The sequence below is a fragment of the Athene noctua genome, chromosome 25 (genome assembly GCF_965140245.1).
Source record: "Athene noctua chromosome 25, bAthNoc1.hap1.1, whole genome shotgun sequence".
Classification (NCBI taxonomy): Eukaryota; Metazoa; Chordata; class Aves; order Strigiformes; family Strigidae; genus Athene; species Athene noctua.
The window spans coordinates 3,046,304-3,071,173 of NC_134061.1; the positions used below are offsets into that span (position 1 = coordinate 3,046,304).

General features: G+C 46.4%; 1 protein-coding gene across 6 annotated transcripts; it reads left to right on the forward strand.

Annotated features, from left to right (window-relative positions):
• Positions 1 to 53: 53 nt before the first annotated feature.
• On the forward strand, positions 54 to 13,303 carry KAT7 (lysine acetyltransferase 7). 6 transcript variants are annotated; one of them, XM_074926866.1, is made up of 15 exons: positions 54 to 284; positions 1,824 to 1,971; positions 3,250 to 3,426; positions 3,617 to 3,856; positions 4,418 to 4,500; positions 4,747 to 4,836; positions 5,534 to 5,632; positions 5,804 to 5,914; positions 6,797 to 6,988; positions 7,176 to 7,265; positions 8,184 to 8,324; positions 9,499 to 9,592; positions 9,777 to 9,923; positions 10,760 to 10,866; positions 11,498 to 13,303. In XM_074926866.1, the coding sequence occupies exons 1-15, from the start codon at positions 270 to 272 to the stop codon at positions 11,597 to 11,599; spliced, it is 1,836 nt and encodes a 611-aa protein (XP_074782967.1). In that variant the 5' UTR covers positions 54 to 269; the 3' UTR covers positions 11,600 to 13,303. The 6 variants fall into 6 exon arrangements, with proteins under 6 accessions (XP_074782967.1, XP_074782968.1, XP_074782969.1 ...); XM_074926867.1 differs by lacking the exon at positions 4,747 to 4,836; XM_074926868.1 differs by lacking the exon at positions 3,617 to 3,856.
• The last annotated feature ends 11,567 nt before the right edge of the window (positions 13,304 to 24,870 follow it).

Below are 24,870 nucleotides of genomic sequence, written 5' to 3' on the forward strand. Positions count from 1 at the left end.
TGGCAGCCCCCGCTGGCGTGAGGCTGGCTCGGGGTCACGTGACGGGGGGGGTGTGGACCGTGTCCCGGCGGAAGCGTGAGGGGACCGAGCAGGGAACAGGGACTGGCGGCGGCGGGAGCGGACTGGCGCCGCCGGAGCAGACGTGCCGCAGGACGGGAGACACGGCTGTCACCACGGAGCCCGCCAGCGCTAACACGGCGGCGGCCGCCGCTTCGCGGGCCGGGGGCGCCGGGGACCAGCCAACCTCGCTGCCCCCGCCCCCGCCGAGGATGCCGCGCAGGAAGGTGAGCGCGGCCGGGGAAGCGGGGAGGCGCCCGGCGGGGGAACCGGCGAGCTCGGGCTGCAGCTTTTCTCCCTTCCCTACCCCCTCCGCTACCTCTCACGGGCACAAAACTGGGGGGAAAATAGCGGCCTTCAGCCCCCAGCGCCCGCCCCGCTCGCTCTCTGAGTGGCTCCCGCACGGGCACGCTGGGCGCTGATTGGCCATCTTGCTCGTCACTCATCGCCCCCAACGGTTACCGCTTCCCCTCCCCCGCGCCTGCAGCGCGGTCCGCCTTTTGGCTTTTCCGATTGGACAAGCAGTTGGAAAGCTGGTCCCGTATTGGTCGGACTGTCTTGCCGGGCTTGTCGCCGATTGGCGTATGCTGCTGCCCATTTACGCCCCCAGCGGTCACCTCCCCGCGCGTGCCTTGTTTCTCCCTCTCTCCCTTCCCCCATCCCGCTCCGCTCCCCCCGGGTTGATGTTTCTCTGGGAGCGAGGCTTGCACTGATAGGCTGGCGGTTGCCGTCAGTCACGCCCGGCGATCACGCCCCTTTGCTCTCCAAGCTGACATTGGCGGGCTCCCCCTTTCTGCCCCTCCCACGCGCGCTGTGATTGGCTGGGGCCGGCGAGTCTCCGTCGGGTGCAAAACAAAGCGGCGCGGGGGCCGCGCTCGCGCCACTGTCTGCGCGGGGCCTCGGCAGCCGCCTCCGCCCTTTCCCCTCAGGCGGGTGGCGGCGGCTGCCGAGGCCTCGTCGCCATCTCCTCAGGGCCGGCGGTCGCTCGCGGGTATCTCTGCCCGCCCTGACCGCGAGCTCTTGACACCCTCACACCCCACCACTGGAAAAAAAAAATCAGGGGCTGCTGGGCAGGGCTCCTCGGAGGCCTGATGGCTGCCTGCCAGCTCCTGAGACCTGCTTCCCTCAGAGAGCCTCCCAGGCCGCTGCGTGGGGCGGGCGGCCGCCCGCTCGGGTGGGCCGAGTTGAGGTGAATACACCTGCATTCGCAGCCCCTTTGGCTCAGCCTCTTCCCTGAGTGACTTAATTTTCTCTGCCTTGTTCCCACCCGGGAGCCCTGACGCTGCCCTCGGTTGCTGGATGGTGAAGAGTCAGGTTGGCCGTTGCTGGAGCCCATCTGTTTCCTCCACCACCTGCTCCCCTGGTGCCTTGTGCTCAGCTGTGGGCTGCCTCTGCTGTTTTGGGCAGGCAGATGGTGCAGTAGGGCTGCTGGCTTCGCTGGGTGAACCTCAGAGCATATCCCGTCCAGTCTTGAGACTCCATTTGCCTTTTGCTTTAAATAAAATCAGGTGCGACTGTCATCTTCCTTAGTTATTCAGTTTGCAGTAACTTTTTATCATTGAAGGCGCTGTCTGACACTGCATGTTTATTAAACTAAAATATTTTCTCCAGAGTAATAACACTTGACATTTATTACTTTGCATATGTCATTGTGTCAGCTTGAATTTATCTGCCTAGCACCAAGTATTTTCTCTCTTTTTATGGCATAAAGACAATATGCAAGTTTAAGTGCTCCTGTCCTAATGTCTGGGTCTGTGGTGTTGCAGAGGAACGCGGGCAGTAGCTCCGATGGAACAGAAGACTCTGATTTTTCTACTGATCCTGAGCATACAGACAGCTCTGAAAGCGATGGCACGTCAAGACGATCTGCCCGTGTGACCCGTTCCTCAGCCAGACTCAGTCAAAGCTCTCAAGGTAAATGTTTTATTTTCTTTAACAAGGAAAAGAAAAGCAGCAGCCTCTTAAGCAACAAGAGGCTCAATGTACTCCATATTCCTGGCCTTTAGAACTTCAGTGTGTGGCGTTTATACCTAAATTGGCTAAGTTTTTCATTGGCTATTAATGTACCACAGCAAAAAGCAGTCTTTGCAAGTGCATATTGCAAAATGAGGTAATATAATCTAAAGATTACACTGGTGTTGGAAGTGAAACCTTGAGTATCCCCTGTTCAAAAAGCTTGTTAAAGGAAGTAAAAATCAAACAGTGATACCAGCTTTGTTTGATTTTTCTGACAGCTCTAAAAATTTGCTTTCCATCTAGTCAGTCATATTGGCACTGGAGCCAAGTTAGAGAGATGGTGTTTGGGGGTGAAAGCTGTTTTTGTTTGCTTGGTTTGTTTGTTTGGGGTTTTCTGTACTGCAAGGAAAGATGTGTTTTCGTGACTTGCTGACGCTGACCTTACTCTGCAATAAATGTAGTCAGCATATTGCCAGTTATTTTGTTTGCTTCTAATTTGGCATCCAGATTGTAAGAGGAAACATTGAATGTGTCCACCTCCTCGTTTTGAGTGTTAGTGTAGTCATTTCTTGGCTGTTAGTTAATAAGCTGCCATCTGGCATCAAGGGGAGGAAATGACAGCAGATAACAACTTCTTTCCATTGCTCCATGTATACGCTTGGATAAAGAATCTGTTTTGTGACAAATTTTATTGCAGGTAGGAAATATATGTGCATGATCATCTGGTAATTAGGTCTTAAAAATAAGAGGAAAGGTGGTTTGGATGTGTATGGGATGCCTGGGATATTCCTGGCATTCTTTTCATGCAAAATAATTGCTTTATGAGCAGTACAGGATCACAAAACCACACACAGGGTCCCAAGTACAGCTCCACACCAGAAGCAATCTTGCTGTTCCCAAGGACTATCTAAACAATCATAGTTCTTATCTAAACTAACAGTTCTTTAGCTTTCCAAATGGGAACTGGTTTGTAATTACTAGTTCATTAAGTAATTAAGTCCAGAGAAAGCTGATCTAATTCCTGATTCCTCAGTGTTGGTAAAAGTGTCAAAAGATTTAAGCTGGGAAGAGCAGCATATCTTTGTGATGATGTGCAGCAGTGAGCAGTAGGGCAGAACCCTGTGTCAATACCCAGCTACCAGATGTTGCTATTACGGACTTCAGGGCACGTGCGAGGCCAGTCTCTGACTGCCAGTGGTTACTGTGGGTGTAATTATGGTGCTTCTGTGGAATTAGATTCCAGCCCAGTTCGTAATCCACCATCGTTTGGAGCAGAGGAGCCCGTCTATTCTACGAGGAGGGTAACCCGCAGCCAGCAGCAGCCAACTCCTGTGACCCCAAAGAAATACCCGCTCCGGCAGACTCGCTCATCTGGCTCAGAGACTGAGCAAGTGGTTGACTTTTCTGACAGAGGTACGTAGGGTGCAGTGAGGCCTTGAAAATCTGCAGAATGCTGTTGGAAAGAGTGTGTGACTCCATTCTCTGAGGGCACAGTATAATATCCTGAGGATAGAGGGTTTGAGACAGCTGTCTGGAGTTGCTTTACGTATTTTTTTGAAAGCTTTCTTTCACGCAAATTTGTAACATCTTGATCCTTATTCAGACACTAAAAATGCAGCGGATCACGATGAGTCTCCACCTCGTACCCCCACCGGGAATGCCCCTTCCTCAGAGTCTGATATTGATATCTCCAGTCCAAATGTATCCCATGATGAGAGCATTGCCAAGGACATGTCCATGAAGGATTCTGGAAGTGACCTGTCTCACCGCCCTAAGCGCCGCCGCTTCCATGAAAGCTACAATTTCAACATGAAATGTCCCACTCCTGGTTGTAACTCTTTAGGTAATTTCAACTCCAGGATTAATCTTGGGTTTTGCCTTCCTGCTATGATATTCAAAGTCCCACTCAGTCAAGTTACACGTCCTTAAAAATATGCACTTAATTAGGATCAGGAGTATTACTGAGAAGTGGGTGTAGAGAAGGGATATGAAGCGTATCTGCAGGTATATTTTTCCCGGAGGTGTTTTCTGGCTAGGAGTGTTTGGGGGATGATTGGGGAAAGAACAAGGTAGGAGTTCAAGCACAGATGTGGGAGGAAAACACAGAGTCTTGCAGGTAGGGTACTGATCTCTGCCAGAAGCAGGCTTTCAGAAACAAATCATTGCAGACTTCTAGGATACCTGGCTGCTTGCATGGAGTGCAGCTTTTGAGTTAGCGTGAAGAAGATTTTCCTTCTTAAAGCTTGTGTCATGAACCGTGGAGTGTGCTCCTTCTGTCACACTGGTAATAAACAGAGCATGCTCCTTGAGAAGCTCAAGTGAGGGATCTGCCCATCTGGGATACTTTTTAAACCTCTTTGTGGTCACATGTTGAAAGTTGGGGTTTTTTTCTGATCCTTTGCAGGACACCTAACTGGAAAACATGAACGACACTTCTCCATATCAGGATGCCCACTGTATCATAACCTCTCAGCAGATGAGTGCAAGGTAAATGAGTCTTCTGTTTTAACCTCCTTCCATTTTTTTTGAACAAAATGCCACGATCTGTCATTTGTGAACAGAAAATAGACTTAACATGTTACAGCTGATGTCTTCAGCTCTAAGGTAGCAGCATTTGTGTGTCAAATCCTCTGTGAATGATAGCGTAGAAAATTCACCTAAATGAGAAAAGGAAGAGATGAAGGTTTTGATAGTAGTTTGCTGCAGCATTGATGGATGAGTTTTGGCTTCCAGGTGCGAGCACAGAGCCGGGATAAGCAGATTGAGGAGAGGATGCTGGCCCATCGGCAGGATGACAACAACCGGCACGCCACCAGGCACCAGGTGGGTGATCTGGACGTGGTGGAGGGGCTGCTCAGTTAAAAGCAGAAAAACCTCACCTTGTGGTTTCTGGCGACAATGATTTTAACTTGGATCTCCACTTCCCAAACTGTGCTGAGTCCTGACACTGCCCGTTTGTCCTCTCCAATTTGTTTCAGCAAGGGCAGTTCATTGTATCTCTTAAATGAGAGACTGGAGCAGCTAGTGAGAGCAGAGAGGTGGCACTGGCCAGTAATATAAACATCATGTCAGGATGATCTTTTCTGTGTGCTTTGATGTGTAGGATGAGAGAATTCCTGCACAACTGTAAACTACAATTTTACTCTGACTCAGTAGAAAAGAATAAAACCGGGGGAATTAAATTTTTCGGCTCACGAGTCTTGGACTTGAGTCAAGATGACTTTAATGAGTCAGCTCTGAGCTTTTCCCCATGATTAAGCAGCACATAAGGAGTGCAGCATGTTTTGTGGGACTAAGGTACATTGGGAAAGGCAAGCTGCGGTAGGGAGAAAAATTTCCTGGTTTACATACCCGATGTTGCACCTGCAGTGCCCTCTTATGTTAGCACGGGATTTGGTTCAGAGGCAACAAACCAAATAAAATGAACGCCAGGACAGGGGTCCTTTAGGGTGGGACGGTGAAGAAAAATGTTTGAAGTGGATGATGCCTAGCGAAGGTTTCCACCTCTGGTTTCTTTCAGGCACCGACAGAGAGACAGCTGCGATACAAAGAGAAAGTAGCTGAGCTCAGGAAGAAGAGGAACTCAGGACTAAGCAAGGAGCAAAAAGAAAAATATATGGTAAAAACAATAACTCCATATTCTTTCATTCCCTACTGTCTGGAATGAGACCACAAAGCAGGAGTTGGGCTTTCCCAGTTATCCTGCAATATTCTCAGCTAAAAAAGCTGCAAGATCCAACAGCTTAGTAGCAGCATGACAGCAAAACCTCCTATTATTTTGTTGTTCTAGGAGCACAGACAAACCTATGGCAATACCAGGGAACCTCTACTTGAAAACCTGACGAGTGAGTATGACCTCGAGCTTTTCCGAAGAGCGCAAGCACGGGCATCTGAGGACCTGGTGAGACTTCTAACTCATCATATATCTCATAGGAAATGTCTTTGTTAGAAATGTGAATGCCCTTGGGGGTTTGTTGTACTGGTGCAGATAGAATCAGAGTTTGTAAGAAGAGCTGCTACCGCCCAGCCAGGTCAGCAACGTTGCACTAGAGCTGCTGTTTAACCTGTGCCTGTGGTTCAGGGGGTTTGCTTGAGCTGCAGCTGGAGTGAAGCGTTTGCAGTCACAAACGCTGCAGTGCCTGCAAGAGGAATAACCACTAACAGTCCCGTTTAATAGGCGTCTGCTTTCAGTGAAAGGATGGACACTTCACCTGCTGAAAGAATGGCTAAGGAGTGATGATAACAAAAGACAAAAGCCGTCTTGACAGTAGCTGGTGACTTTGGAATGGAGTTCAAAACTTTGTGTTCTTTGAGGCTTCTGTAGGTGCTTTCCAAAACCTCCTTTCGTCTCCAGAGATGAACCAAAAGATACTTTCACACTTACCAGTGACAATTGTGTCTGGGATATCTGAGGCAGAGCATTAGGCTGTGTCGTCTCCCTACAGATTAGGAAGGAAGCATGAAGTGGCAAGGAGCTTACATTGCTTCCATCGCACAAAGAGTGTGATCCTAGTGTTAGCGTGCTGCTAAGTCCTGATTCACGAGACATTTACTGGTGAAAGGAACAAGTCAGTAATAACTGTACTGCTTGTGGACAGGGCTTAGACTTGAGTTTGACTGAGGAGAGGTCTATGGGAGGGGTTATCAGATGTGGTCACACCAAGAGATGAATTTAGAAGACTTGAAGTAAATTATTTCCTTGAGGCAAATAAATAGGGCCCCCTTCTCCTCTACCTGCTTTTAAATTTTTTAAAAAATAATCATCCGGTTTTTTCATTCATAGGAAAAGTTGCGGCTTCAGGGCCAGATCACAGAAGGCAGCAATATGATTAAAACAATCGCTTTTGGCCGTTATGAGCTGGATACCTGGTATCATTCTCCCTACCCAGAGGAGTATGCTCGTCTGGGACGTCTCTACATGTGTGAGTTCTGTCTCAAATATATGAAGAGCCAGACAATACTGCGCAGACACATGGTAAGGGCTAGTGCAGAGCTGATTCCTGAGTTTTAATCAACATGTAAATGTTTTAAAACATTACTGTTAGCTCAGTTGCTTGCTTTAGGAGGTGAGAAGACTGCATGTTTCCTGTTATATCCAGTAGTTGTAACCTTTTTGGTCCTTAAAACAGTAGTGTGACCCTGACTTTGTTTTCCTGTCATAGGCAAAATGTGTTTGGAAACATCCACCGGGTGATGAAATCTACCGCAAAGGCTCCATTTCGGTGTTTGAAGTGGATGGGAAAAAGAACAAGGTAACTAACTGTGATTATTAGGCCAGTCTTGAGTGTTGAGTCCATCTTTCAGATGTGCTGGGCACTGCTTTTCCTGTAGAGAAACAGGATGCAAATGGCCCTTTCTCCTTATAATTGCAGAAAAGCTACTAGAGTCTGATCTGTCCATTCCTGCAGCTCTGGCAGTAGTTTTGTCCTTGTTTTCTTTGTGATTATTCCTCAGCCCTGTTGTGCTCCAACAGTTCCATCTGTTGTCTCATACCCTGCTTGGAGATGTGTGTCAAGATCCCTTTCTGAAAGTTAGTGGGGAGATTTCTGTGCTTGGCCTCAGTAGATTGCTACTGCCCACCTCCCGTTCCCTGTGAATATTTGATCAAATTTGGGTTTGAGTGGGAAGAGCACGATGTTTCCGAGGGTGACCTTAACCCTGAACTGAAGGGTAGAACATGAATCTGCAGCTGCAGGTTCAGTGCTGGGTGGTAGCACCGTGCTTGTGCCCTGCCTCTAGTCGCGTCTGGTCTTGAAGTCTTCAGAGGAAAGAACAAAGAAACAAATTCAAAAGCTAAATTCTGCACTGCAGGAAGTTGGGAGGAGTCTTTTCTCATTACCAGAGCTAACTCTGAAGCAGGGGATTAAAACAATACAGCGCAAGCAAGCAGAGCTGCAGCCTTCTGCTGCCCTTCACTGAGGATGTGATGTTTCGGGCATTCAGAGATTGGTATCACAAACATCCATCCCCACCCTTAGGAAGCTAGGCTTATCAAGTTTCATCACAAATGGAATAATTTCCTGGCCCAGCTGCTGTGTTTGAAAGACTGTACATCATTTTTCAGAGGAATCAGATTTTTCTTGACATTTCTCATTTGTGCCTGTTTTTGTCCACTCTTGGGATGTTCCACTGTAATAAGCAGGTGTGTCCTATTCTCCTTTTGCTTCTAGATCTACTGTCAAAACCTGTGTCTGCTGGCAAAGCTTTTCTTGGACCATAAAACACTGTATTATGATGTTGAACCCTTCCTCTTCTATGTCATGACAGAAGCTGACAACACTGGCTGTCACCTGATAGGGTATTTCTCCAAGGTTAGTTGAAAATACATACATATGCATTACTATCTCAACAGAACAAGATTTAGGACACCTGTTATCAGTACTAAATCTCCCCTCCTGAGTTTTTGTAGTCTCAGGATTTGTTGCTTTTAGGAATAAAGTTTCAAACTTGATCTGCATGAATTGTTGTTACTGTTTGCTGCAGGGATTGCAGGTGCTTTGCTGTAGCACCTTTTCTTGTTAGTAGCAAAACCCAAATCAGCTCAAATGAACTATTGTTGTTATCTGGAAGTGTGGTGGTGTCTTAAATATAGGCAAAAGTAATGATAAAACATAAAGAAATGTAGAGAATAATATATTAAAATAAGTATTGGTCACCATGATTTTTTTTTTTTTGATAAAGTAACTGAAGAAATAAAAATTCTCAGGTGGAGAGGCTGAGACATAACTCAAGATCATTTAAGCAGATCCCACAAGTCAGTCACTGGCCAAGCTTAGAGCAGGAGCCAGTTTTCTCAACTGTTTGCTTCAATATGTTGCCTACCTAAAAAAAGCCAGTCTGTTTGTTTAATCTCTGCTGCACATTAGTGAAATGCATTTCCTGGTTGTTCTTTCTTCAGTACAGAAGAGGTGATTACCCTTCCGGACGTGGTGATATCATGCAATGCAGTTATCAGTTTAGATATTTCAGTCAGTGAAATTCTATAGAATACCCTCCCACATAAAGTGCAGGAAACTCTATTCCTTGAATCACCTGAGTCAAAACTGAATAAATACTAAATGCTGTAAAGAAAAATCTGCATTGATCTGAGGATAAGTGTGTCTGAGTCTCTTTGAATGTTCCAGTACGCACCACGTGCTTGTAATGCCGCCGCTCTCGTTGCGTGTAAACCTGGTAGATTACAGAGGTGGTAGTGAGAGTGTTTCTGCCTCCTTCTCAGGTACAAGTCCATGGCCAGCCATGGTAGGCTTAAAACTGTGCACCAAACACCCAGTTTAATGGCTCATAAAGTAAGAGACTGAGCCAGGTTGGTAGCTGGAGGATGATCGTGTTACTTGTTGTTGGGCAGGTTTTTCTACTGTTGCTCCGTTCCCCTTGTATTGTATCAGTTGCACAGGCTTGTTCAGTCTGTTGGGATTGTGGTATACCCATTGTTTGTACAGATCTAGACCTGTTAATCTGTCCTCTCTCTGTTCTTGTTTTTAGGAGAAGAATTCTTTTCTCAACTACAATGTTTCTTGTATCCTGACAATGCCTCAATATATGAGACAAGGTTACGGCAAAATGCTCATTGACTTCAGTAAGTAGAGAGAGAAAAATTTTGGAAACATGTTCCGTCCAACATGACAATTCCCCCAAGAAATCTGACGTATCTGTGGTGGTGGTTGAGCAGTTTTCATTATAGCCGATCTCTGCATGTGCTAAAGAGGGTAACAGTCAGGAGGGAGTAGTTTAAGAATAAATAGGTTTTCTTTCCTTTACAGGCTATTTGCTTTCTAAAGTAGAAGAAAAAGTTGGCTCTCCGGAACGCCCTCTCTCTGATTTAGGTCTCATCAGCTACCGTAGTTACTGGAAGGAAGTTCTCCTTCGTTACCTGCATAATTTCCAAGGAAAAGAGATCTCTATAAAAGGTATGTTTTTAAGCTAAGTAAGCCTGTAGTGAATTGGTTCATGAACATACCTGTGCATCGCAATCATTTTCCTCAAATATGAGCAGGTCGTGCTTGACTCATTCAGAGAGGTGTTTGTGCAGCAGTTAGTGGAATATTCCTGTAGTTGGGTATGGCTCCTTTCCAGTCCTGCCACCGTCAAAGATAAGCCAGCTTGCAGAGTTTTCAAAGTATGTACTGGCTCCTTCTTTTTAAAAATACATTTTTAAAAAAAAAATATTCAGCTTTATCCATCTGTAGATTAGAATGTTAATCTTAAAAAGAAAAATGGCCCCACTGAGAGGCTTCCAAATGCTTTGAAAAAACACTAAGACTATTTAGATTTCTTTTAATAGCATTTTTATGTTTATGGCACCCAGGAGTATGCAGCATTTCACAGAGACAGCAAGGTAGTTCTGAAGAAGTGGCAACATCTTCTTTCAGAGGATTACCTCTTTTTAACGTGGATCCTAAAATTAGTGTCGCTAAATCATTGTGATGTCTAAGCTGGCTTTCATTTTTTGGGTGAGCTGGGCTGTTTCTGTGCAGGGTTTGCCTCTGTAGCCTGAGGCTGTTGGCGGTCAGGCAGCCCCTCGAGTGAAATAAGGGGAGTTGTACAGCAGTGCTGCGGGTAACCGGGGTGCTCAGAGGTACAAGTCTGGCAGCAGCAGTAATCCTGCACGTATCTCCTTAGTACATGCAAGGCATTTTGAGTATATGACTTCAGAAGGAGTTGCATAAAACTCGTAGTTGAAAACTAACAGGCTAGTGTGGAGGAATTTGTTTCTGTTCTAACATACATTGATACTGGTTTGCAGAAATCAGCCAGGAGACTGCAGTAAATCCCGTCGACATTGTTAGCACGTTGCAGGCGCTTCAGATGCTCAAGTACTGGAAGGGAAAACACCTGGTCCTAAAAAGACAGGTGAGATTTGTGATGGCTATTTCTGCATTTTTGTTTCCTTTATATTTAGCTGTCGGATTCATAAGAACTTCCTGAAATCAGTATTCCCTTTGCATTGTGCTGGGTTTTCCAGCCTTTTCATTCTGGTGGGGGAGTGCTGTAATTTTTAAGTTCAGTAGCTGATAAAATAGGACATGGGCGGCCAACCTCATTCTGCAGTGGTGCAGAAATATGCTGTATTTACCTTCCTTTTCTGATTTGTGGAACAACGTTGCTCATTGTAAACTGCTTTTAGGGGAGCAATGGATCAACATTCCCATCGTGGTCTTCGTCACGCCTGCCCTTTATTGGGCAAACAGATAACAGAAGTGAACTGAATTAATGGACTCCTGAATGGGTCTTGTTTGTACCCTTATTAGCTAGAAGACAAGTGGTTGATTAACCCCCAAATGTGACCACTTCTCTTTTGTTTTTCCCTCCCTGAGACTTCCCTTGAAAGGGCTCTGGAGGAAATGTTATTTTTGTCACGCTGAGCAGTTAGTAGGCTAGTCATCTTCAGGTTTGTGGCCTTGGATGTGTGCTGGTGTACTGTGGGTAATTCTTCATCATGGATTGTTTGTTTTAATGCGCCTTTTCATGCTCTTTCCCTTAGGATCTGATTGATGAATGGATAGCCAAAGAGGCAAAAAGATCCAACAGCAATAAGATAATGGATCCCAGCTGTTTGAAATGGACCCCTCCTAAGGGAACTTAACTGTCTCTCACTCCTGAAGCCAGTGAACCCCAGCAGTAGGAAGTACCCTAGGGATCTCTGTCGTATCTGTTGCTGTTGTGATTGGCTGGTACAGTACCCTCCCGAAAGATCAGTTCCCCTTGGTACTGTTCTGGCCCAGATCTTTTGTGCACACCACAGACGCTAGTTCTGAGGAACTTTATGTTTCGGCCTCAATGAGGTTGCAAGGATTGGATCTGTATAGGACCCAAACGAAGCTCCTAGCAGCACTGGCCCAAGGAGTTCTGATATCTGGTACTGTACCTGTCCAGTCACTGGTCTTACCCTCATGTTCTCATTCTGATGAGGTTGTGTTGTGTCCTGTATACTGGTTGTTTCTTCCTTCAGGTTCCTTGCGTTCTAAGTAATGGAGATAACTTCTGTGGCTTTTGAACAAGGTCTAATAATGCTTGTTTGGGGGAAGTCTGGTTTTCCAACGAGCTGCAGTTACACTGACTTCAGCATTTTTAACTAGTCCTGTCTGATGGACCAGTCCATTCCATGTATCAGATAGTTTTAGTAAGGTAACACGCCACCTTTTTCAGCAGTGTTTCCATATAATATAGCAGGTCTTCACATAGTTAATATTGTACAGTCAGAAGCTTGGGTGTCTTGTAACTGAGTGGTGTGATTGTTCGTGATCCCCCGGAGGAGTCAAGGCTCAGTGTGTGAGAACATCATGGTCTGAGGTGTTTCCCAGAGCTGCTCTAGGTATGTGTTCCTGGAGCTGCTACAGTACTATGTCTGTTGGAGAGACCTCTCTAAGTTACTGTTTTTTCCTGGTTTATCTCCTGAAGTTAGTGGGTTCCTTTACATGGAAGCAGCCTGTTCACTATATTTCACTGCAGATATTTTTCCCAGAGCAGTCTTCCTTGAATTGTAGGTCTCTTTGTATTGGAGGATTTTTTTTCCTCTAGACTGAAGAAAGAAAAACTTTATAGACAGATTTTTGCTAGCCTTGTCCAAACAGCCACAGAAACTCTACAATGCAAATAGCATCAGTTGTTGGATTGCCTACAGCGTACGTTCTGTGCATCAGTGGCAGCTCTGGTTAGCTGTGTGGATGGTTTGCTTCTCTGACAGTGCATTCTTGTTTGTCTTTGTAAAACAAAAAAAAACTTCCTCTCTCCCATCAGCACCACCGTAAGAAACTATCATACAATGGCTTTCAAGTATAACCACTGTCCTTGTGCCACAAGTTTCCTGTATGGCTCCAGTGTCATTAAAAGGGGGGGGACAATCTTGGGGTAGATGATGGCAGCATCACATAGTGCCGATTTCCTTTAAACCTTCCAATGCTTCCTCATTGAACGGTGTCTGAAATGAAGCATTTGCAGTGTACCGGTAGGTAGGAGCCGTTTCCTGTTAACCACTGACCCATCCTAATGTGGAAAAGTTCTCTACTGCTCTTCTGATGGTTGTCTGCCTTTCTCTGCCTCTTTTAAAAAGGAAAAGAAAAAAGATCATCAGTACATGGTGTTATACCTTGTGGGCATTACTGAATTTTGCTGTCTCATGCCCTTTGCTCCTGTATTGTAACTAACTACAGATACTCATGAAACTATCCAACAAAGTAGATCTCTTGTGGAGTAGGGAAGAAGGCCATTCTTGTGCAGAAGCTAAACCCTGTTCCCATGATGTGGTAGAATGTACTATTCTTGTATCTACTTCTCAATAAAGCATGTTCTCTGCTCAAGTTTATGCCTTCTTTTTATTTTTTTTCAGTCACATGCTATTCTGCATTTCCAGTTGAGCGAAGCTGCTGCTTTATGTTGCGGGGGACTCATTCTGAACCTGTCTTTGTGCCTGGTGTATTAAGGATTGTGACTGGAGCGGCCTTTTGCTTGAACCTTTTGGAAATAGCCTGTATTGTGTGTTCACTCTGGAGTTCGCTGTGCAGAGGCGGCTACCACGAGGAATATGTGGATGTTGCCAGATACCAGCAACTTAAGTATGTCACGCAAAACTGGGATGGCATCTGTCAGCATGAAGTTCAGTGAAGAAGGAAGGAGTTATCCTAAAAGTGATCTTAGATTTTTAGCCTTTCCCTCTGTGCTTCCATAGCTGATCGTGCTGTGGGAGGACTTGGGGCAGTGAAGCCTCTGATCTTCAAAAAACAGTGTTGAAGTTAAGCACATCTCTCAAAGATTTTGAGTCTTTGATATAATTTCTGACATGAAGTGGTTCATTATACATATCTTGCATATTACACATATGCAAGATCCTGCTTTTCTACATACCTCAGAGTTAAGAGCAGGGAATGTTTCTGGACTGGGCTCTAAGCTGCGGAGAGGGCAGGGTGCTCTGAAGAATAGGGCTGCACTCCCCAGTGATCCTGGCCTGGGACTCGAGGTGCTCAGCTGCTGGAGGAAGAGCCAACTGAGAAGGAATACCTCGGTAGTCTTGGTCTGGTTAAGATGAAAATCAGGGGCACTTCCCTGAACACTGATGCTGGTTTACTCAAGTCACGTCAAGGCGTCAAGGCTCTTCCTAATTCTGCCTTGTTTCCCTTAGACAGTTTTTTAAGCATTTTATTCAGGAGCATTGCTTTTACTTACTTGAGCACAGTTTCATACAATACCAGTTGTCTTTTTTTGCTTTCTTTTTTTGTTTGTTGCGTTGTGGGTTTTTTTTTTTGTTTGTTTTTCTTGCAAATACAGAGATGCAGTGTGATTTAGTTTGTAGATAACTGGACAGAGAGACAAGAGGATGAGGGTTTTAAGACCCCCACACTGCTCTGCTGTGTGACAGCCAACCCCTTTCCAAGCTTTTGTTCCTTCCAGTCCTTATTCTGTCAAACTTGTTTATGTTGTGACTTCCCTGAGGCAGCGCCTGTCTCTGTGTACATACAGTTCTTAACTCCATGGGGTCCCACGCTTGACTGAGACCTCTGGGTGCTTTGGTAATGCAAACACTAATTAAGTAGTGAGTCATACAGGTAGCCATAAACATCTCTGGGTAACCAAAGGATGAGACATGCTCACAGTATCACCCGCAGTTTATTCACAGCAGCTGCCAGCTTGCAGATGTTGTATTCTGTATGGGCAGTTGGAAACCCACCTAAAAATTATGATGCTACCAAAAAGCAGCCAGCTCTTTCAGTAAATTTTCCTAGATTGATACCTTCTTGCCCCCTTCTTATTTATTAAAAAACCACTTGCATTTAGCCTTGACCTAGCATAGGACTAGATAATTTTAAGCACGCTGGTAACCCTACAGAGTTCTTTGGTGGGATAGACCCAAAGAAACCCTGGTGCAAACACAAATTCAGTGTAAGACTGAATGAGAAGTTGAGAACCAGACCACCTCCCCTCTACATCCAGAATCAGGAACTGGGAGTCACATAAATCAGTCAGATTTTGAATGCCAGTAAAGGTGAACAGTTGGAGCAGATACAACCTCATAAGGAACTGGCTCTTTTTGGAAGCCCCAGGTTATGCGCCCAAAATCGGAGAGGAACCAAAGAATGAGATGAAGCCAAGTCTTTCAATGCTCAGTCCTGATGCTTTAGCATCAAAATCATCCTGTTTTCTATGGGCCAACAATGCAGTTTGTTTGGTTTGGATGCTATCTAACGCACTTGTATATATTTCCAAAAAGTCTGTAATTTGGCAGAGCTAAGGTTAAAAACCCCTGATGTCTCTCTGCTGTCAGTAAATGAGAAATGGCCCTTTACAGGCGCAGCAGTAACCAGTGTGTGTAATTCTATAACAGTATTGTTTCCCGCTGAGTTTGTTTCCCAGAGAACTTTCCATGACTTCTGCCCCCTTGCTTAAACTCCAGCTACCCTGTAGCCGTTTTACTGACAGTCCCTCTAGCCTGCAACTTTTTCCCTGTTTATTTTGCTGTATCTGGCTTTCTAGATGTTGTGGTTAAAACAACGTCACTTTCTGTTTTAGTCTCTATTAAAGTAAAAGTGTGATAGCACAAACTGCAGGCCAGCGTAATGTGGCCACGTGCTTTCCAGAGGCTTTCACCCCTACTTTTCTGCTTTGGATCGTGTGCTGCTATTCCAGGGTAAAGCTTCACTGCACACAGTTCCTGTGTTTCAGGCTGGACATAGACAAAGAGCATGGACATCTCTGATCTTGAGCTGGACTCACACTTGGTTCAGCTTTAGGAAGCTGAAGTGAATTGATCTAGTTAGTGCACAACTTGTGTATTTAAGAATCCCCCCAAACCACTCCTATAATTACATGAAGTTTCTTCATGTAGTTTAAGATTTCATAGCAAGAGGGATTCTTAGCTCTTGTGCCAACTCGTGTAGGAACTGCTGTCTGGATCAAATCTAAGATCAGCTGAACCCAGTAATGTGTGTGACAGGAGTCAGAGGTTAATCTTCAAGGTTAATGACTGCCTCGACAATGTATGTCATCATTAATTATGATATCTACATACCTCTTTAAAGAAATATATCTCCCTAAATTATGTATCCTCGAGTGTTCAATTATGGTTTACCAAAGCATTCTGAAGCCACCCAGGGCCCTGCTTCATCCTCTGCTCATCCTGGTGTATGTGAGAGCAGCCCCAGGGCTGCTTTAATCGTACGCTATCCCAAAACTTCCATCGGCCTTGGGAAACGGGGAATAGTTAAAACACACAATCCTTCAGCCTCTCCCCAGCCTCGTCCTTGAACCCAGACTCTGGAAGCACAGTGAATGTGAAGACCTTCAGATGTGCTGACGCTAACAAAGAACAAGCCCTGCAAAGGGCTTTCTCAGGAGCCGTCACACGCACTTTAACTGCTGCTCCAGGGCGAGTGAGGCCAGGGCGCTCTCAGAATCTGCCACTGGAAAATGCTCTTTTGACCTTGGACATAGCTAAATTATTTTTTCCTCTGAATTTCTTCAAAAGAAGGAAAGTAAAGCTTCCAGCATGGAAGCTTTCCAAGTTGAACTTCCGCCCGGGACAAAGCAAGGTTTTACAGTTAAAACCCCCAAAATGAGAATTGAGAATGGATATGACCGTGAACTACTGCCTCATATGGGGAATGGTCTCATTAACTCATCACACTCTCGGTGCTTTGGAGATCCAGTTCTGGTCATGAGCAGGCAAGCGAGCCGAGTCCTTTGGCTGTTGCATGAACTTTCATTTTGCAGTGTGGAAAACTGAGACAAAGGAAACAGGCACAGGGATCCCGCAGCCACTATTCCCTCACCACCAGCTGCTTAGTCCTAATCCTGCACTTGATTGTGCTGCCCTCAGCTGTACCAGTCCAGTGTTTATAGGGACCACGCTGATCTCTGATGTGATCCAAGCCTCTCCATCTTTCACTCCTTCTGTCCCTGGACCATTTTATTTGGCAAACCACAAGGCCCCTCCTTCATGCATTTTTTTTTTTTTTCCCCCCAGACTCCTGCAATATTGGTACAACAAGAGTTTTCACCACGATGAGGCAAGATCTTCTGTGTGCATCTCCAGGAACTGGTCCGCGGGCGCTGTTCCTTTCCCCCAGCTGAGTGCTGGCAGTTCTGCTGGCTTTTCCTTTTTTGATGTCATTGTTCGGGGCAGGATGTGGTCATGTTGTGGCCACCCTGAGGATCTGCAGGGAAGGAATAGGTGGTTGATATTCCTATAAAGAACGCTAGAGGGAAAGAGACAGCAGGGAAGCAGGAAGGAAAGGAAGCTAAATACGTAAAAATTACTTCAGTTGTTTCTATTGTGATGGCTGTGTAATTCTTGAGCTTAGTTTAAACCCGTGTTAAGAGTCCATCTGCCAGTAACTCCGCCCTCCTGTTGTTCCAAAACTATGGAAAGAACTAGAACACCTACCTCTCACACCAGCTCGCAGACAAGGGGAAAAGCAGCTCTATTTTTGAGAGCATCCCCTGTAATTAGGTCTGCTTTTCCCCCCCTCCTCTGGGCTTCTGCCCACACATCACAAGAAACACCCAGACCTGAGTCTGGGATGACAGCAGAGGTGTAGCAAAAAGGGAGAAAACAAAAGGAAAAGAAAACATCCCCAGGAAGCAAATGGATCTCAAAGGCTCTTGCAAGTTTTCTACAGTAAAAGATTTCGAATTTGAGGAAAGCTGTTAAACTGAACTTGACACCCTCCTGCAGTGTCACAATTAACTCATGTGCTGAACAGTGATACAATCCTTCTTAATTTGTGCCTGGTTTGTACATCTATCCACAGGATCCACAGACTACAATAATCCTACATCATATATTTGTAGTAGGAAGTCAAAAAAAAAAAAAAAAAAAAAAGATAGGCTTCTGGAGCTAGATTACATGTTCTGTTATTTGTAGGATTTAATCAGTAAAAGAATGAACACGCTGAGCTATATAAGGCACTAGACAACCAACAATCTTTAGAAGCAAATATGCTTTAGCACTACTCAGTTGAGTGGGGGTGGTTGAAAGGGAGCTGTCTGAGCAGAGAGAAATGACAGCGACTTGCATTTTTCTTTGTATTCAATTCCCCTGGTGCTTGGGTAGGTGATGGTACATCAGGCTGTTCCATAGCTAGTGTTTGTAGGTGGAGATTAATGAGGAGTCTGAGTTAGGGCTTAGAACTGAGATCAATCCTTAACATAATAACGGGGATGCTAACAAGTGGAGGAAGAGTTCGTGTGGGAGGTCGAGGGAGCTGGTGCTTGTCACCCACTGTCACCCATCAGTTGGTCTGAACAAGGAAGTTCAGTGGTTTTACATTTCAGCCGAAGCATCTGTTACCTGTACACCTCTTGATTTTCACATCCAGCACAAAAAATGTTATTAGCGGGTTTCAGCTCTGCTGGGCATTATTTGACAAAAGTAACAGAAACTCACCGCTGCAAATGATGTTGAGAGATTATGAAACTGTTTCTATTCGTATGAAAAAAACCCTCTAAGGAGCTCTTCACTGCTTCTCCTGAGACAAACATTACCAGAGCTGCACCTCGGGGGAAAAACAAGTGGCAAAAGCATCTTTAGATCCCATTTTTGTACGAGATGGGCAAAACAGTTCTAACTTAATATAGTTTTCTGCAGGCTATTGAGCAAATCACTGGCACAATCCAACCTCCTGTAACTTCTCAGCTCTCCTCTGCAGTGAAAAAATTGTCTGATCCTTTCTTTGTATCAATCAAGAGCACTGGTGTTGATTTTGTTCACAGAACTCTTCTGTTTTAGGAGTCCTTGATCCCTTCTCAGTGATTTAACCTCAGCTGTGTGTCCCTCCTGTTTCTACTGTCCTCTTAACGTCAGGTTAGACATGAATATTGCATTGGGAAGCCTTTGCTACCCAGTGTAGTGGGTTGTGTCAGGCCAACATGTAGAAGCTAATTGCCAGTCACACGAGTCAGAGAAAGAAAGGGAACCTCCCCCCAGGTCTCGAGTTAAAATGGAGAAACAATGCCCTCTGATGTGAGAAACTTGGGGTGTCTCACACATCTCAGGGTGATGTAGCACCCTTGCTGGGAGCTCCTGGTTAGCAATTACAGATCCCATCACCCCACAGCACACTTTCTGGAGCGGGGCACCAGCGACTTCCCACTGGAAAATGAAAACCTCAAACCCACTTCCATTTTGCTCCGGAAGAGGCTCAGCCATTGATTGATTGTCCAGTTCTGGCAACTACTGAGTCTTCTGTAGAGGAATCGATGTAGTGTTGACTCGTCTGCAGAGGGGTGTATCTCAGCAGAGGTGTTTGAGGTATAAATGAAGACAACCACAACCTTGGTTTGACCAGGGATCAACCGTGGAGCCGTGCAACTGCAGCTGCTAATGAAGACGTAGAGGTACCCTCTACCCTTCCCAGGGTTCCCCCAGTTAACACACACCTGGGACATCTTCATCTGGCTGTGCACCTTTTCACCCCTCTGCCCTGAGGACAGTTTTTTGGGCAAAGAAGTGGAAACAGGAAACTTCGGTTACGTTTCTCCCACCTCTGGAGATGCAGTCTGACCCCCTGGAGCAGCCCAAAAGAAACAGGATGTCAGCAAACCACGTTTGTTGGCAACTTCAGGGTGTTCCTGATGAGCCAACACACTGCATCAAGATACTTGTTTGCTTTCCATCCCACTAGGGAGTTTTCCGTGCAGACCAATTACTCTCCTTCCAGTGAGATAAATCACTTGCTGCTTGAGCCGTTCTGTTTATTCCTTAATGCTGGCATTGGAAACCAACAATCGGAAGTCTATAAGCAATCTGGCTTTGACAGACTTGTCCTCGTGTGAGAAAAACAGAAATCAGATGGGGAACAACAACAAAATTCTGTGCCTAAGTTTAATGTTGGCCAAGACTACTCCTCTTGTGACTGATTTTAGCAGCTTGGGAGCTGCTGCTTTAGAGAATGGCTTTGCTATGCTTTGCTTCCAGAAACACGCAGAGATATGGCTTGTAGCCAGTAGGCAATAAATTTGTATCTGGCTTACTACTTTCTTGTCGTTAGATCTTCGGTGGTCCTTTTGACCAGGGGTATTTGTGCCTTTCCTAGAGGAGGAAGAAGGCTGAGGTTGTCTTACCTGATCCTATGTCCACTTTCCAAGGACAAACCTTAGACACACCAGGACACTTTCCACATTGTCCTGGGCCGCATGTAGTGATTTAAGCTAACGCCAGGCAGAGGTAGGAGGCTTCCTGCTCCTTTAGGAGGAGCTTGGGATTCACACTGCCCTGTGGCATACAGACACCACGTATTAAAATCACTGAAAATTAGAACAGATCTGTCTGTTAGAAAACAAGACGCCGGTGAGGCTGGGTTTTTGTTAACCTTTAGCAAGCTCTTTGATCAGTTAATGCTGTTGTCTAACATTGAGAGGATGTTATACACAGGTCCTAAACCCTTCATTCTTCTTCATTTTTTGGTATTTTGTTAATTTGGCTAATTCAACCACATATAGGTAAGGAATTCTATAATTAAAGTATAATAAAGTACTTTATGATAAGATTGGAAGCAGAAAAGTTTTGCTGTTTTGTGAAAACTTTGCCATTTAAGATCACCTATTTAAACTCGGTGTTTAAATAGCAAAGATATTTAACAGATCTGAAACAGCAAAGTTTAAACAGTGAGTTTAAACTCCCCGTTAATTCCTAAATTTTCCATTAAAAAGCGGACACTTGCTTGATGGGGCTGCGTGAAATCTGTTTGCCAGATAAGTTTGATTCAGATCACATTTAAGAATCCTAAAATCTCTTTCCCACCCATCAGATGAGGGATGTATTTCTTGGAATATTACACTGCCAGTCCAGGAGTTCCATCTGATCACTCACTGCCTTGTTTTCTAGAATCACGAACAGTTGATTAAAAGGGGTTTAAAAGTCCCTGGATCGTTTTCTCAGCTAAATTGGATACTTCATCATGCTTAGCTAGTAGAAGAGGCATTGCATAGATGACAAGCAACCGCAAAACTCCCTGGAAATCCCCAGTGAAATGTCAGTGAAGTCCCGGAGGTCTGACAGCAAGGTCTGGTTTGCTCTGGGAGGGCAGCAGAGGGTGCTGCCTTCCCAGGGCAGCGAAGGTCGCTGTGCAAAGGCACTGCCAGACCGGCAAGGGACCCCATCTACACTTCTGGAAGCTCACTTTTACTTTTATCTATCCATCCCTTTATATTTTTCTGGGCAAAAAATAAGCGTTCACGTTCAGGGCTACTCGGTTTGCAGGAAGGGTATGGTGAGAGTAACCACTTCGGCACTGTCCTGGGCGTGTTTTTAACTATTTTAACCAGCTTTAGAGAATGTCAGTACAGGATCCCGCTTTAGGAAAGGCACAAACTTACTCTTGGAGCATTGAGTGGTGCTTGGGAGAAACCCTTGGGTTTTCTTCCCGGGTTTGGCACGGGCAGATGACTGGATGTGACAGATGGCTTCACCACTGTGTGCCTTGGTTGCTCTGTTTTCACAACAGATGCGGCTCTTCTTGTCCTCTTCTATGAGTTTGGGGGGTGCCTGCTCCCCCCCATAACTCTAGGGGACGGGATGTCTATTTTTCTCCCACCAGGGAGGTTTCCATATTGTCCTAAATACTTCAGCTGGCAGCCAACCTGCCAGAGGGGCACCCAGGGGCCGGGACCCATCTCTTTCCCCATCCCGACGAGTGACAGCTTTTCTGCTAGCACGGTCTGAACCCCTCTGCCTGGACTCTCTTTGCCTGTCCCCCCCGTTCTTAGCTGACCGGTGGCAGCTCAGAGCAGCACTCCCTTGAGTCCCCGCTCCTGTCCCTTGGCCCACATCAGCAGGGCGAGCAGCCAAGGCAGGCTGTGGCCCGTAGATGGCACTGGCCTTCCACCGTCAGTGTCCCTGGGCAGAGCATCTGCCCCTGGTCCTGCCCGGACATGACTAACCCAGCTTAACCCTTGGACTACCAGCAACACCTACGGCCCCGCAGGTCTGATGTCACCGCTTGGCAGTGGGAGTGGGTGGCTAAAGATGTCACCAGTAGGCTGCAGATTTTTATTTATTTATTATAATATTGTGTCGTGCACTTAATGAGGGGGCGGTTTGATCTGCTGCCTGCAATATATGCAACCAGCAATAGGAGGCTCTCCACCTCCTACACCAAAAGGGACTTTGAGGTTGATAGTTCAAGTCAAACTCCTCTGGTTTTGCAGTTTTCCCTCAAATCGGCTAGACCTGCCCCAGAGCTCTGCAAGTGTATGAAAACAATGCTCAGGATTTTCCCCTTTTGGAGAAGGGCTCTCAGACTGAATGTAGGACCTGAACAGCTCAAGAAGTCATGGTTTTCTTTTATTTATTTCCATTGTGCTAGCACCTCAGTGCCCTAATTAAGCTACAGACTTCATTGTACCACTATATGAACCAGCAGTGAAATGTGCTGTGGGATGTGAAGGTGTCAGGAGGTGGGAGAGAGTTGATATATGTTCCGAAGGACCTACGTCTTATCTCCTCCCCGAAGGCTTTTTTGTTGTGACCAGCTCCAAGCTGATGTGCTACATGTTGTTGAAAATCTGGTTCTGACTGTGGGCTGCAAACCCTGTGGAAAATTTTAGCCTTCCGGCCGGAAGATGACCACTAACAGAGTTCAGAGGACAATAGTAAACTGGTCCAGAGCTTGAGGGACTGGTTTGTGACAAAAGGCTGAATCAGATGGTGGGGAGGGGCTGATACGCATTCTTGGAAGATGCCCAAGGAGGGAGAAAGATGTTTTAGGGGACGTAGGAGAGGTAAATAACTGAAACTGAAGGGATGAAAGAGAGGGGAAATATACAATGGCTGTCACAAACCCCACGAGCTCTCTAAGCCTTTGGTATGTTCCTGTAGCCCTGGGAGAAATCCCATCCCCAGGGTCACCAGGAAGAGACCTGAGAAGGCTGTTTTCTGTTGACCCTAGAGAGATGAGCTGGACAGGATTCCAAGAGTCGGCTCTTTCACTGTCTTTCCCGTGATTATTTGTTGTCTGGAGGACAGACGGGTCTGCTTTAGAGTAACAATGCTAACCTGCTGCTTCTGAAAAACAAGTGTTGAGGCTGCACTGGTGAGGGTGGGAACTACAAGACGTCAGGGTTTGATCTCATCACTTGCATCAACCCCAGCTTGCTGGAGTCAGTGGGCTCTGCCCGAGGGGGCTGAGAGCCCTGGGGTTGAGGCAGACGGGCTGCAGCCGTTGTACCCAAAGAGCAGTAACTCCTCAGCACTGCTCTGCAGATCGGTGGTCAACCCAGCATCTTCGGTCCACAAATTTCAATTTACACATTAATGAGAAAGGTGTAAGGTGAGCCATAAAGAGTTCAGCTGTGACTTTGGCCACCTCCAAGGAGGACAGGCCACTGGCTGGACCATCAGCTGGGATGGCAGTGACTTGCATTTGTCCCTCCACAGATGCCCTGTACCCCACCTTGGCCACGTTTTTCTCTCTGTTTCAATCTCCCTGCATAGTACATGGCCTCACGCAGGAATTAGGGGGTGCTCTGTATGGTAGTGAGGACTGTGTGACATCCCCTTCATCCGTAACCATCAACTCAGACTTTTTCCTAGTGCAATGCTTTTTATTTTTCTACTTTTCCTGTTCTGGGAATGACTTCCTTCCATGATCCCACCTCAGGTCCCAGCAGGAACCCAACATTGAAAAGCCTGGTTGAAAATGCCTGCCCTAAAGCACTCGTTGGAGAAAAGAGCTGGGTAAAAGAGGAGGGTTCTTATTCTGAAAGTCATCGCTGGGGCATACACCTTTCTCACTGACAAAGGGTCCCCTTTAGTGTTGTCTGCATCTAGGAAAGCCATATCGCTGTAAAACAAGTTTGTCCCTTGAGGTGACACTTTTACCCACTTTGCACCCACTTTGCACCATTATATCCAGGCCCACAATCCTTATTGCTGCTGTTTTTGACTGGTCCCGCTTCTGGCATGTGCGGATTTACCTCGGTCTGAGGGAGAGGAAGGGTGGAACTGGAGATATTATCCCTGCCTGGTTTTGCAAATCTGCATTCACGTCGCGTGATGCGGTCACAGCTGCACGAGTGCCCGAGTCTCCAGCCAGGGGTTGTGCCTGCCCCTGCTTCTGGGCCAGGCAGGTTCTCCACCCCCCATGGCTGGGCTGAGGGTGCTGCAGCATCCGTTTTGTGTCGTGTTAAACTCTGAGCTCTTCCCTTATTCCTCCACCTCCTCCCACACACGGAGAGATGCTGCCAGAACGCCAGAGGCACGGCAGCGGGGAGCCAGGCTCGCTCTCCTGAGCGGGGAGACAGGCAGACAGAGACAGTGCTGGGAGCAGTCAGTGGAACAGGGGAGAGCCAAGGCTGCCAGACAGACGCAGACAATGTGCAGTCAACAGGCAGAGCTTCTGTCCTGCCCAGACGGACAGACGGAGACTATCAGGCTGAGGAGACGAGATAACCAAGCCTCCTCAGGCAAAGGGAAAGGATGTGCCATGGGGGAAGCACTGCTTGTCCTATCTTGTTCCTACTGTGAAACCACCGATAGGTTGCAGCGGGAGCAGGAGTGCACCCGGAGTGCCCAGCGTGGCAGAATTCAGCTGGAGGCTGTAATGTCTGCGGGATTGAACCCAGGCCTGGAGACGGGCGACGTGGGGAGGTGGGGGCTCTTCTGAGCTCAGCCTGCAGCTGGCTGTGCAACCTCAGGCAAGTCACTTCTCCCTGTGCTTCGGTTCCCCTCCATCTGTGGGGAAGGGGCTGTCCCTGCGACAGATTTGTACAACAGCTAGCACGAAGCTAATTCCCTGAATGCCCCGGACTCTTTACATGCTTGCTGACCACAATCAGGGCCCATATTAAGTCGGGAAACCCCGATGAACAAGAAATCCCTCCATCGGGAGTGTTACTGAGCAGAGACACCCAGGGCAGGCCCCATCA

Bases quoted from the DNA above. Each gene is read 5' to 3' on its own strand.
- KAT7 (XM_074926866.1), top strand. The intron at 4,837-5,533 runs GTGGGTGATCTG...GGTTTCTTTCAG, and splicing joins GGCACGCCACCAGGCACCAG to GCACCGACAGAGAGACAGCT. The intron at 7,266-8,183 runs GTAACTAACTGT...TTTTGCTTCTAG, and splicing joins TGGATGGGAAAAAGAACAAG to ATCTACTGTCAAAACCTGTG.